Raw genomic sequence first — 14,179 nt, 5'->3', positions numbered from 1 at the left:
TGTGTCTGTGTGATCATCTTGTTTACATCAACATTTTCTTTGGAATAAATATACTTCTATTTATATCTGAAACAATAAACTGTATAGGCTACTCCTTCCTGCATGTTTTACTACTGCTTACTTGTGACAGGCATTAGGTCAATAAAACTGGTGGGTTTCATATGCTGTATGTATCCTTAATATTCAAAGGAACATTCAAAGGAAAAGCTCGTTCTATCCTGCAGGACTATTGTCAACAACAGCCCACAATGTGAGTTGAAATATCTGGTCACAGAACTAAAGGCCACTTTGTCCTTGCCCCATTTCATGTAATGATATTAAATGACATACATAGCTTCACTTTAATGGTTTATGGTTTTAACTTCAGCTCAGATTCAGATGAAACTCAGCAGCATAAAACCCATGACTATTTAAGTCTGAAAGAAAATGAGCCAATCAAAATACAAATTGAAGCCAAATTCTAAGTTCTACTAAGTACAAGATGCCTTTGTATTCAATGCATAAAAGAAAAAGAAAAAGAAAAAGAAAAAGAAAAAGAAAAAGAAAAAGAAAAAGAAAAAGAAAAAGAAAAAGAAAAAGAAAAAGAAAAAGAAAAAGGAAAAGCTTTATTTGCTAGTGTCTAATAAACAAAGAATCTCAGCTTCTGGAAACCATTTGTTCAGTAAAGTAATTCCTTTGGAGACTGCTGATATCACTATCATGATCCAAAAGAGTAGGAACTATTATAGACACGTGATACTATTTTAATAAAGAACAATATTTAAAATTTGTAATGAGCATACCCAGGGTTTTCCTTCAGTACTCCAGAACATCTTAAGTAGAAGGCTTACTTCTCTTGGCTTTCTTTAACTTTGAACCTTCTTCATTCTGTTAACAAAAAAAACCCCAAACATCCCAAACCAAATAAAAGGCAAAAACTCAGTAAAGCAAATAAAGCAGGAACATTAAGCTAACAGCTCAACTAAAAAGCTGTTTCTGAGTGAAATGCTTAGTTGAATGTTATGAGAAGTAATTAATATAAGTTCCTATTTTCCAATGGAAATATAATTTAGAATATGTTTGTTGGTACAGTGGGTAAATAATTAAAACCAGAGCATGTTTGAAGGACCAGTAACATAACTAATTTTTAAGGTTAATTTTATCCTGGTTAAGGTTAATTTTATCCAAAGAAGGCTTCTCCATTTTAAGTGGAACATGCTAAAATGAAAAAAAAAAAAGCCAACCCCACAACAAACTTTCCTTTTTATCTCTTAATTCAGGCCCTTGTCTACAGGACTAAGGGGTGTATGTGTACGTGGTTTTTTACCTGTCTTCTTCTGGCACAACCTTTCTTCACAAATTCTGCCATGTTGCTCTCCTGGACTAAGGAAGTCAGTTTTGAGGCCAGTGTTTCACATGTCAGATAGTTGTTCCCTCTAATCATCTTAAAGTAGAGAAATTTATACCTTCATTAGCAAAAAAACCAAAACCAAAACCAAAACCCAGTATTTTTCTAGTTGTTAAAAAGGCCTACTTTTTCAAAAGATGCCCTCATAACACAAAGATCAAATAACTTACCAAATTACGTTTTATAGGTGAAAACAGTTATAAGCACAACACATTTCACTCATGTGCCCAATCTGTGGGATTATCATCCTCGTAAAAATTGTGCTGAAATAAACTCAGCTATTTCTTTTACTAAAATGCAGATGGCATCATAAAAAATTTAGGTTGTGAAGTACCTCTAGCAGTCATCTAATTATAACTTGTACTCAAAACAGAGCTAACTTCAAAGTTAGATAACATTGCTTTGGGCCCCATCCGGTCAAGTTTTGAGAATCTGAAAGGATAACAACTCTACAACCTCTCTGTGCAACTTGTTCCAGTACTTAACCACTCTCATTGAAGATACATTTTTCCTTATATCCAGTAGGAACTTTTCCTGCTGCAACTTGTGCTTTTAGTGAAATTGTAATTAAACTTGTATTTGCAGAACTTCAATGTTTATTTAAGAGCACAATGCCTTACATGCACTGCAGTCAGCACCACATAACTGATGAGGTTTGAGATTCCTTCCAGGAGCTATTCATTGATATGGTTTCATATGCAGAGACACTGAACACCAAAAATTCCACCATGTTAACCTCACATAAATCTTGATACACTGATAAACTGCCTTAAAGAAAGGAAAACTAATTATCCTATCTTAAAAGTCTCAAATAATAAAAAAGTGTCTATCTCAGACAACGCAGTAAAACACTTTCCCTTTCAGAAAAAAAACCATCAGTGGCTGAGAACATTAACTTGTATGGTAGAAATTTTAGAAAACTATATTGAGGATGATAGTAGAACATGATGAAAGTCATGCTGTTTATTGCTTAACCTTGTTTTAGAATATACTGAATTTGTGAGAACCAGGAAGAATGAAGCTGTTATTTACCATACCTGTTCGAAGTTAGATATGGAACGATGACTAGTTGTCACAGTGATACAGTCCATGTAGTGGCATGCTGCTTTACTTTCTTCATTTTTGGCAATGCATGCTGTACCACTGAAGACAGATTCATGAATATTTAACCCTGCTCTTTCATTTGATCTCTTTCTTTTTTGCTGTGATAAATCGGAATTTGTCATTTCTTTGTCTAATTTACAAACCTGCAAATGTACTTTCTTTGACTGGTGTTGTTTCTCTGGAACTTGTATGGTATTTTGACTTGCAAACTTTTTTCCCTTTCTTGCACTGGAAACAGGAGACGCATATGTATTCAGACTTAGATTGATGTTTGATTTCTGAAGCACTGACCCAACATTCCTAAGAAAGGAAGGAGAATTTGCCATTCTGTGATTGGCTTCACTTGAATTCCCACCTGAAGCTGAGTTATCAGATAAATCAGAACTAGTCATTTGTCCAGCAGACTCGGTTTTCCATCGAAATACAGGTGCACCATGTTTTACGTATGTTTTTGTGTTCGTTACCTGAAGTACGCTGCTATGAGCAGGATTTTTGACTGACATACTTTGAACAGGTTTGTAAACCTGAGTCATGCTAGGCTTGCACTCAGTCAGCATAGAAGATGAAACACACATAATTTTTACTGGTGAATGTCTTTCAGCATTTTCTCTTTTCTTCCCATCCATTTGATATGTGGTTCTTCCATTCATTTGCATCAACTTTCCCTTGAAAATTGGTATAATTTTGCTGACTTTCTGTGGGGAGAGTTCAAAGGCTGAATTTACAGGCATACTTAACGATTTCACAACTGGTAACTCTGGTACTCCTGGTATTTGCCTATTATTCATTGATTTCGCTGTTGCTTCAACGCTAACCTTTCCTGTACTCTTATTGCTACTCGAAAAACCATGTGTTTCTGGCTCTTTGATCAAACGCTCCATCCAGTGGCTGTTTTCCATACTGCATGGTGAAGAAATTCCAGGCAAAGTCTGTTTCCTTGGAGGAGCCTGTGTTAGAGATACTACACAAACCATCTCACCAGCCAAGTTCATATGCTTAGATTTTATTTCCTGCAATACAACGGGAGTTGATAAATAGAATGAACTGGATTTAAAAATCTGATAGTGCCACATAATGCATCGCTATATGATATCAACCTAATACCACAATATATAACTATACATTTTCCTGTTTTGAATTAGAATGAACTACATTTTCAAACAATATTTTGTTGTCACTATAAACGAAAATTTGTTTTCTTCTCTCCCCAGTTCTTTATTTATAAACTATGCTGAAATACTGTATTTCTCAGAAGGAAAGACTTAAATTGCAGTCATTATCTAGGTTTAGTGCTTTCCAACTGGGCGATGCCTACTCCTTTTGAGGAGATCTGCAGAGAGTTTGACTGACAGAGCTCCTTGTCACTTAAGACTTCTAAGGGCATCTGTATTCTAAGTCAAAGACAGTTTGGATGTCTATAAAAACTGCAGATGACAAAGAGGAGCCATTCTAGCTTTGATCACTGAGGAGACATAAACAGCAACTGCTTTCTGAAAGAGGATTATAGCATTTTAGAATCTCTGCAGCTTCTGACACTGTTCTTTGTTCAGAACTAATTACTTCATTTCTTCTTTCACACACTGCTACCAAGGAAATTTGAGTCTTAGCCTTTGTCACAACCTCAAATTAAAGGAGTTTTGATTGCTTGCCTCCTTTCCATCACCAGCCATGGAGTAAACCTTACAGCTTGAATGTGTTTAAACGCATAAGTCCACAGAACTTTATATTGCTCTTGGGCTGTTTTTTGTGTGCTTTATTTTTAATAAATTGTAAAAATAAACTGTAATAATATAATAATAATATCATCATCTTGATTTTATCGTTGTTGTTATTCTCATGGAAGAAGTGTGGGGAAGTTTTGGATATCCAACTGTAAAATAAGGCCTACAGAACTGCAAATATTGCTAGCAACTATTTAACACTAAGTCTAGTTTTCTAATGTATTTGTGAGGTGAACAAATATCATATTTAATTACATATTTAAAGTTATGTAATTGATAGTTCTCTGTTGTGAAAACCACAGTTTTATGCTCTTACTGTGTTCTGAATATGATAAAGACCACTTCATTCTTTGAACAAAGCACACACCCTTAATATGTTTATAAAAAACCTTACACGCACCGGAGCCCTGGAGAGTTCCTGTGTAGCGTAAAGTGCTTTACTTGTCATCCTTACTGGAAATCCACATAGATGTGAAAGATCACGTTTCAGGTCAGAAAGAAAAGAGTTCAACACGCTTTCTGAATCTGTTCTGGGGAAATACTGCACTGGCTGACTTCGAATGCAACTTAAAGGGTACCTGAATAAGTGCTCAGGGATACATAACAAGTTTCTTTCCATTTCTAGAATTATGAATCATAATTGTTGAGAAGAAATCATGAACACAGCTAAAGCTTTTTTAAAGAGGTGAACAAAAGCACATACTTTCTTAAGGGACTGAAGCTCATAAAGTTACAGGACTTCAACATGATTATACCATACTAATCTAGCATAGAAAAGATTACTCAATGTAGGTAAGTCTTAGTCTAGTCTTTCACAGCAGGAAAATTCTCTTTAAAACAACTCTTTGTTGGCTGTATTTTTACAGGAATTTACTCTTCCTTATACATGACCAGGTAGAATGGCATTATCATGTTTATGGAAGCTGTGAAGCAAACTGCTCTATTTGACTTGCTATTATTCAATATATATATTCAATATATAAGACAAAAACTTCACTAAATATATTGTTCCTATTTGTCTAGTGAAGCAATTCTCCACTGAATTCTGTGAAATTATGGAAGAAGAAAATGTGGCACATTCAAAAATGAAAATTTAGATCTTTGTTAAAAGTGTAGTAGAGGAAATGTAACAAAAATATTCTGAAAGGATACGTAAAGAACCTTTCCCCTATCGGTTTGAAGTAAACGCTTAAGTATATTTTTGTCTCTTTAAGATCCTCTGGAAGAATATATCCATACTTAAAAAAGAAAAACCAATATACAAACATGTATTACAAATACAAACTCAATAGGTACAAAAAAGGGAGGGAAAACCAAAATCAGTTTATATTGTTTCTTACCAGATTCTTCCAGTGCATCTGAAATTCTTTATATGAACGGAAAGGAGATTCTGGAGGAATTATGTGGCTGATGTTTATGATCTGACCCATTTTCATGCTGTGCATAGGTAAGGGGGGATGCTTAGAAAGGGTGTCATAAAACTCAGCTGAAAATAAACTGGACTTTTAGGGGAATAAAGTAAATCTTTCTTTTGGCATTGAAAGTATTTATGGATTATTTTTATGTTTTAAGGACTAATACCATTAACTCATAAGTTTATGACAGAACGATAGCAGTATTTCCTGAAGTACGGAAAAGAACTTGGCACTCCAATTAGACTCCAAGTCTAATTTCTCTTGTCTGCAACACTCACTAGCAGTGAATGTAGAACAAAAGCAAATGTATAATTACTTCTCATATCTTTATGATGAAAGCAGAGACAGCTTGTGGTGAAGGTGGAAATATTTTTACTTTAAATTGACATTTTCTCCTAAAATCATATTTGAGAAGAATTAATACTCTTGCATATCACAAAAGTAGCATGGAGATTACTAAACTTGAAGTAATATTTAGATGTGTAACTTATGCTTCACTGATTTTTCTCACTTTCTGTAACATTGAGACCACGGAAGTAAAGATAAAAGATTCCTGCATGTAAAAGACTGTAAAACAGAGGTGTTCTTATCACTAGTATCAAATTCATAATTTGTAGGGCACCCATTCCAGGAAATGTTTGTTTCTGATGAAACATGAACAGATTCCTACCTTGGCAAAACATAGCACCAGTTACTTAATATGTAATGTTGGTGAATAACTGTATTTTCATTGCTTTCAAACAGCTTTAAGGTGTTTGCTGAAATATCAAAATCTGCCAGCTTAAAATGGGAAAAAAAAAAAGTTATTTGCAAATATTTCTACAGCAGTACACAATTAAAATTTTCAAGAATGATTGTGCATCACAATACACTGAAGCTTGTACATTATTATTCTTTCATCAGCTCTCACAAACTGTTTATTTCAGATCATCAAATTGCACACTATCTTATATTAGAGCCTACACTTCCAAATGTTATGCAAGTACAAGGTTTAAAGGTTATTTAAATCAGTGATTTAAACTTTCATAGAATCACAGAATGGTTTGGGTTGGAAGGGATCTTAAAGATCACCTAGTTCCAACCCCTCTGCCATGGGCAGGGTTGAAGTGTTTTAGTAAGAGTACAGAAGGAATTTCCCAAGCTAAGAACTGTCTCACTTGCATGCACATTTTTGAAGTTCAAATCAGAAACCCAAGTCGGACAGTTTAGTAACTGTGTATGTCAGCCTGCCTAATCAAGTGCAAAGATCCAAGCAACAGAATTAATGGGATATATAGTTTCACCCTGTGAGAAGTCAAAAAACACCACATTTTCACAATGCAGAAATATTTGACTGTAGGGGACAATCAAACATTGATATTTGAGAAACATTTTCTCTCTTTGTGGTTTATCAGGGTTTGCACTTATTCACTGGCAGGAAAATTTGGCCATTTCTGTTTTAGAATAGTATCAAAATGATACAACTGATAATGAAGCCACACCAGGATCACTTCCATCATTGCTTTGTGTCATTCTGGAACTGGATTCCTGTAGATAGCTTTAATATTTACACTGTCCAACTAGGTCACAGAAGAAATCCTAATCTTCTACCCTAAGAAGGAGTTTGGATCAGAAATACTTATTTTGGAAGAAACCAGCAAGCCTGACAAATATGCACCTGTATGTATGGACATATTAACAAAGGTGACATAGCTGTCACAAAGGATGGTGTTTTTTCAACCTAATCCATGATTTCCTAACCAGTTTATTAATTATGCTTACAAGCAGCATAGTCCAGGCTGCTCCAGTATTTTGGAACCTGCATAGAAAAACAAGCAGATTCCAGAATAATTATATACAGGCTTGAAATACAGTGCTGACAACTTACCTGTAGCTTCACTTTGAAGATGTTACTCAAAACTGTCTATGTATTTCAGTGAGACAGTGAATGCCTTCTAGAAAACACTGTTAGTATGAAATCTAGAATCATAAAGGCACTTCACTATTCTGTTAGCATTTTTTGAAAGGCCTCTTAAGTAGTCAAAAATCTCAGTTTTAAAATGCTTGCTAGAATGTATCAATAATAGATATAATATGGGTGTCAATCTTGGTATAATATGGATGTCACGCCTTTATAACAGCTGCAGATACTCAGTGAATATGACTATGATCTTAATGCAATCAAAAGTAAGCACTTCTATCCCCATTACGCTAATTGCAAGTCACCTAACAGAAAAGAAGATAAAGATTAATAAGTCAAACACAGTCACAGAAAATATAACTGTATTATACCTCAGGGGGTGGCAAACGAACCGAGCAAGCCTCCACACTGATGCAAAGCTGTCTTTCTGATACATTGAGGTCTATGACTAAGATAAAACCAAAGCACAAAGCCTAGTTTTGAACCATAGTGCATCTGTTAGGCAGAAAACTAAAATAAATATCTGTTTAAAGTAATTGCTAGTCAAAATGCTGCATTTGCAAATCAAAAGGCTAGACTTTCTCAGCATGGAAGTTAAAATAAAGTGCATTTTAACTGTTTATTTTAACTGTGAAAAATTAAAATAATAATGATTCACCATCCATAGAGTACACTTCCCTAAGAACTCATGGCTGTCCAGGCATCTGGGTGCTTGATACTCACATCCTTGATATATAAACACCTATTTTCAAAGCAAATGTAGTTCTTGTAACCATTGATTGTACTGAGTTGTCTAGCCCCGTATTACACAAGCAAGGCAAGCATTTACTGACACATCTCCAGAACATTTACCCAGCTCAAACTGTAGCACACAGACTGAATGTGTCACGTTCCTCAACATATGACCCTGTTACAAATTTAGGCTCCCATATCCCCAAATGTAATCTTTAACTTTTATACTAGAATAAAAATATGACTTTGTAATTTTTGCAATAGCTAAGCAGCATGCTTAGTTAATGACTTTTTGAACACCAAATGTAGTACAGTACAGGACAGTCACTTTAGCTCATTCTCCTCTCTCTTATTACGGAACTTTCACATCACTTGCAAGACTCACAATTTGAGGCAAGTGCATCTAATTGTAATAATCATAACTCTTAAATGGCAAATTTCAATCTTTAACTATAGATTAATAGTAGAAAAATTACCTTTTTTCACAGTGTATTTTGACAGAGGTTATTTCAGGATGAAACACATTAAGATGCTGTGTTGGTAATACTATTAACAGAATATTGTACTTACCAACAGCATTTTGCCTTCCTGAACGAGACAAAAAATCTTTTCCTTCATAAATAAAACAGACAGGCATTATTTTCTAAACCATATGCCTAATGTCCTTATGCAGAAAAAAGGAGAAATCACACAGTTTTGTTTATGTGTGTCGTGAGTGATGAAAGGTTTGTTCTTTTTAAGGAGAGAAAGATATCGCTGTCAATTAACTTTTCACTGATTAATATCTTACATTAAAAAAGAAAGACATATGAAAGTATAGCAGTGGACAGCAACTTATACATAATTTTTTCTAACCAGTAAAGAAATCTTACATAGAACTAGCTTTAATTGACTAACAGCTAATGAATTTCTCAGGTTCAAAAGCAAATCTGTATAGCATTACTACATATGCTACCATGTATCATCAGTTTTGCCCAGCTTTAGTAACATATATCATTAGACAAGCTGCATGGATCAGGATCACACTGCTGTTGGTCTATGTCTTTCATTGAGATCAGTTTTAGATCAGCTACTATCTAGCCCACTACTTCTAGCTGCTATTCCCAAATCAGATGATTTTATTCCGAGAGCTATATATTTTGAAAGATACTGAAAACTGCTAATATTCTGTCTGGAAATAAGACAACAACATATACACTTTTCTCAATGCATATTTGTTATAATCTATATAATTGCTCTACTTAATGAGAGCACACCACAGTATCCGAAACACACGTGGTTTCCATACTTTCGTAATTCAGATTTGTCCTACACAGGAGCTAGCAGAGAGATGTCAGGCAAAGGAACTACCATCTAAAAAGACAGAGCTTGATAGAAGGAGATATTCTGACAGAAAACCACTTCTGTATTAGGAAAGCATGCAAACCATATGCAGAAGTGGCACTGATGAAAGCATGAATCTGAAAAACAGGCACAAATTTTAGAACAGCTTAAGTGTCCAACAATATTCGGTTTGGAAATTATTCATCTGGTATGTAGCATTCAGTTGAAATAATTATTTGATCTATTATAAAGATGAGGAAGATGGAAAAGTGAGTTCTTAACTTGAATCACTGAACTTGGATAAGAATGATAAAAATGCAATCAAAGAAAAAGTCATAGGATATAAATGAATGAAATAATATCAGAATGAAATAATGACAGAAATTAAATTATCGAAAGTAAATGCAACAATAGAGAACTGAAAACTTAATGCTCAATTCCTGACCCAGGTGAGTCAAATACCTTGCACCAAGAGATGACCAGCCTTGTTCCATCTGGGTGCAAGCCTGGCTGTCAGTGTGTAGGAGAGACAAGCTTGGAGAATGGCTGGACTAACTGTTTGTGGTGCTTGCAGCTAACAAAAGCAGTGAGCAAAGAAAAATACATTATTAATAATTTAGCACATTTTCTTACAGGATTCATTCATAATTTAATCAAAGATATTGCTACTGCATCTTGGAGCCAAATCCTACTATACGTTACATATCTTTATTTTTCACGTACTTAGCTACAAGAGGAAGTTAGCACAGTATTTGATATAGGCATTTAGTTTTCATGTGTTATCAAAGTAAGGTGCACTACAGTTCATTTAATATTTTTACAGGGCTGATAATAGACCTGTGGAAAAGATTAACTGAGCTAAATGGAGTACTTTATTAGATATGCATCCCTTTCCAGACAATAGCCACAACACTCAAATTTTACATATACTAGCCCTGCTGTCAAACTCAAGACCAGAGACATTTCTTGCAATTACAGGAATAGAGAAACAGTTTAACTAAATAAAAGATAAATAGATAAATAGTAGCTTTGTTCACCCAGCAGTACTACTTGCCTGACTGCTTGCCTGTGGGCAGTTAGCATTAGTCAACCAAAAGAAACCAATTACAATGGGTTAAAAAGAGTCAACTAATACACTTCCAGGAGGATGTTTCTAATGAGATCTGGCAAGGATCTGCTTTCATGGCTATTAAATATATTTTGTACTACTAATCTGCTGGGTTTGGAAAATCTAACAATAACAGGTCAGTTAACACACATCAACATAAAGCAGTTTTGCAAGGTAAGCATATTTGAACAGTATATGCCTTACTAGTCGAGATAGGCACCCAAATGGCTGTGTAAATGAATCATGAAGAGTTCCTGGCTTTGATTACAAGCAGTCTTTTGACTCAGCAACTTTAGTGTGTCCCCACATACACTCATGAACTCCACAAACATGGCATAATAGAATACAGTAAAGTATACGCATAATGGTCTAAAAACGTATCAGCTGTTAAGCTCATGGGTTCCATTTCTTCTCTGTTTGTGTTTTGTTTTTCTGAGACTGTCCTACACAGGCTGGGTAAACCCAAAACGTGAATGGGGAGACAGTTCAGCTGTCTGAACCTATAGGGCACAGACAGAGGGGGCTGACACCTGCAGACAAGCTACAGGTCTTTGGCCCGAACAGCAGGTCTGTCGTTGCCTCCAGGTCAAACCCCGATGCCTCTGAGCGGGGTCAGTACCCCAGCTGCAGCAGTCTAATGAAATTGCTCAGGACTTCTTAAAATTTCTGACTGACAAAGTATACTCACTAAACCAAGATTCATAAAGGACAGTTTGGCAGACTTTTTTAACCCTGAAACTTGGCTTCTGAAGTGCAAATCGCATGCCCTACGAAAAATACACATCTCTGGAAAAAATGATTGCAGACAAGTGTAAAAGTCTTAAGACCTGTGACATCTTTCAGCACTTACGGTTGCTCCTTGTTTCTCTATGTAGGCTTGACATATTCCTGATTCGTAAAAAGGTATCTAAAAATAATAATAACAAAAAGCAAATTAAGTGGTGTTTTAGCAAATCATAAACTAAATTACGGTCCATCACTGACTTTGCCTGAGAAAAACATGCTAAGGAATAGCTACAGCAAATACCATATCCTGTACTTTAAAGGAGCACAATAACTAAAATGAGTTCAGGCATTTGCCATAGTGTTATCTCACTGCCAGCTAAAGATACATTACAAAGCAAGCAAACGACTGTCCAAAACAAAAACGCAGAACTCTGCCCCTGCTGCTATCATTGTGAATTGTGTGGCGTCTTACCAATTGAGTCCATTTTGTTCCACAAAAGGTTCACCATCTGAAAAGGCCATTTCATCAGAAAAGTAGAAGACACAAGCTGCCATCTACATTACTAACCCACAAAAATAGAATTTTGCTTTAAATGACACTATTTTACTTATCCTTGATTATCAAACAAAACACTTTTTAGAGAAACATTCATGGATGTGTGATGGATACACTTGACTCCTAGACATACTTTGGTTCAGGCTGACCAAGAAGCAACAGGCCTCACATCCTTGGGATAAACTTAAGAGCTGAAAAGCCCCTGGCTCATGTAAAATGGAGTGAAGTGTATTGAAAAATATTTTGAAAGGTGGTTTTGAAACCCAAAAGTACAAGATTACCAAAGTACTGAACAAGATACCAGAGCTGAACTGAAGACATCTGCCGTGTCTATACTATTGACTAGCAGCAAACTACTTCACCCTATAAATATCGAAATCAAGATAGGCCAAACTTGAGCTATTCTGGAATGGCAGCTGGCCTGAGTGCCGGATGATTCTCTTGAGCAGGGACTTTCTAAAGGTTAGACATTCCTTAGCTAAGACTAAGAGATCCTTCCTTAGCCAAGGTGGAGAGATCTCCTATGTGTGGCAGATCCTTGTTAAATGACGGATAGCATGCTGAATTAATACTATGTACCATTACTAATCCATGCAGCTACTCAGATATTATAAACATTGTATAGATAATTCCATCAGATGTGACTCTTGACCAAGTCTGAAACTAAGATTGGACTCAGCCACACCTAGGCTCCAAAAAGAGTTTAGAAAACAAGGGAGTCCACTCTGAATCTCATGACTCAACAGGAGGGTCCTCTTTACTCTTCCTGACTCTAGTGTCTGTACGAGTCAAAGTCAATTTTCCTCTCTGTTTCTTCAGTGCAGTAATTAGTAAGGTGAACCTTGCCATCAAACTTACCGAACTCTGTCAAGACACTGCTAAAACTGTTAAATTCCATCCAACTTACTGAACTCTGTCAAATTATTATTTTACCTCAATAAAACATATTAATGCTTCTCTCTTTTGAGTGAGGTGCATTCCACTCATCTGCAAAGGTATGTAGCTACATATATTCATTTACACAGTGATACTGACCGCCATCACAACTGAAATTTGATTTAGTGTTCCAATAAGAGGTGCAGAAAGGATGTCTTGATGAAGGAATAATAACCGCCTATTGAAAAAAAAAAAAGGAAAAATAATTATTTTCCATACTTGATTTTCTCAGCTTAAATTTATTTTCCTCACCATCTCCATAATACATTCTACTTTTAACTGGTTTCAGTGGCTCAGTATAGTATATTGGTCTAGTCCAAGTTACTTGTTCTTAACCCACCCACAGTGATCTAAGGCAAAGACTACAGGCCTTTGGCACATGAACGGAACTCTCCAAAAGTGTTCCTTTTGGCAGTTTCTCGTTTCTCCCCTTTCCTATTCAAAGTAATGACATAATGATTGGTGAATACTAAGGAGTGTACATATGCTATCGAAGTATGCTTTTTGGTAATTCTCAACCTACATAAATCATTCCAGCTTTGCAAATGAAAACTATCTTTTAATTTGGCCTTTTTAGTTTTAGCTGATGATATTTAAAACATAATAGCAATGTGTTTTTTCCCCAAAAGCACAAGTCACCGAGCAAAAAAAAAAAACCAAACCCCACCAAAAAAACAAACCCTAGTTTGAACAGTTTTATACTGTTTGCTGCTAATAAGAATTTTGCTGATTTTATTACATTTAATTCTAGTACTGCTAATAAAATCTTTGAATAACAATCACCAGGAGCCTCTGAAATAACAGCCTTCAAAATTCTTTACCTGCAAATCTTTATCTGTGTACTCCTTGTCTCACTTTCTGGTATCTTAGAACTCAGTGTTACTGTAGCAGCGCAGAGTTTTTGTAGCTCTGGCAGACTGACAAAGAACAGAGACTGGTGCCTGGTGCCATTCATGTTATACTGTTGATTGCCCCAAAGTGGCACCTAGGTCTTGAAAGAAAAAAAATATTTCATTTTTATAAGGCAGATATTTGTTTACTGAACTTTTAAGTGTACATGGTATCAGATACATGAATAAACATTTATCTTCTGATTAATTTTAAGTAGGCAATATAACATAAATGAGTCAACTAAAATGGACATCTCAATATACTTTTGCTATAAATACTGCATTACATTTGAAAAAAAACAAAGTATTTACAAAAGTAAAAATATTCAGAGTAAAGACAAGGACAAAAGCATCCTTTCCATCTTCTTCTCGGTCTCCATT

The 14,179-nt window shown here is 35.3% G+C and overlaps 1 protein-coding gene across 1 annotated transcript; it reads right to left on the bottom strand.

Annotated features, from left to right (window-relative positions):
- Window positions 1–813: 813 nt before the first annotated feature.
- On the bottom strand, window positions 814–13,863 carry LOC104410346 (chromosome unknown open reading frame, human C18orf63). Its single transcript, XM_010020482.1, has 13 exons — window positions 13,730–13,863; window positions 13,008–13,086; window positions 11,541–11,597; window positions 10,045–10,156; window positions 8,830–8,871; window positions 7,899–7,975; window positions 6,298–6,407; window positions 5,553–5,649; window positions 5,365–5,450; window positions 4,607–4,790; window positions 2,425–3,501; window positions 1,307–1,423; window positions 814–867 (listed from the first exon to the last, which is right to left on the bottom strand). Exons 1-13 carry the CDS (start codon window positions 13,861–13,863, stop codon window positions 814–816), a joined length of 2,226 nt encoding a protein of 741 aa, XP_010018784.1.
- Between the last annotated feature and the right edge of the window lie 316 nt (window positions 13,864–14,179).

Source organism: Nestor notabilis, unplaced genomic scaffold (genome assembly GCF_000696875.1).
Source record: "Nestor notabilis isolate BGI_N333 unplaced genomic scaffold, ASM69687v1 scaffold14338, whole genome shotgun sequence".
In the NCBI taxonomy this organism is placed as follows: Eukaryota; Metazoa; Chordata; class Aves; order Psittaciformes; family Psittacidae; genus Nestor; species Nestor notabilis.
The sequence above is the reverse complement of the archived record's forward strand: the minus strand, read 5'-3'. Positions and strand labels throughout refer to the sequence as shown.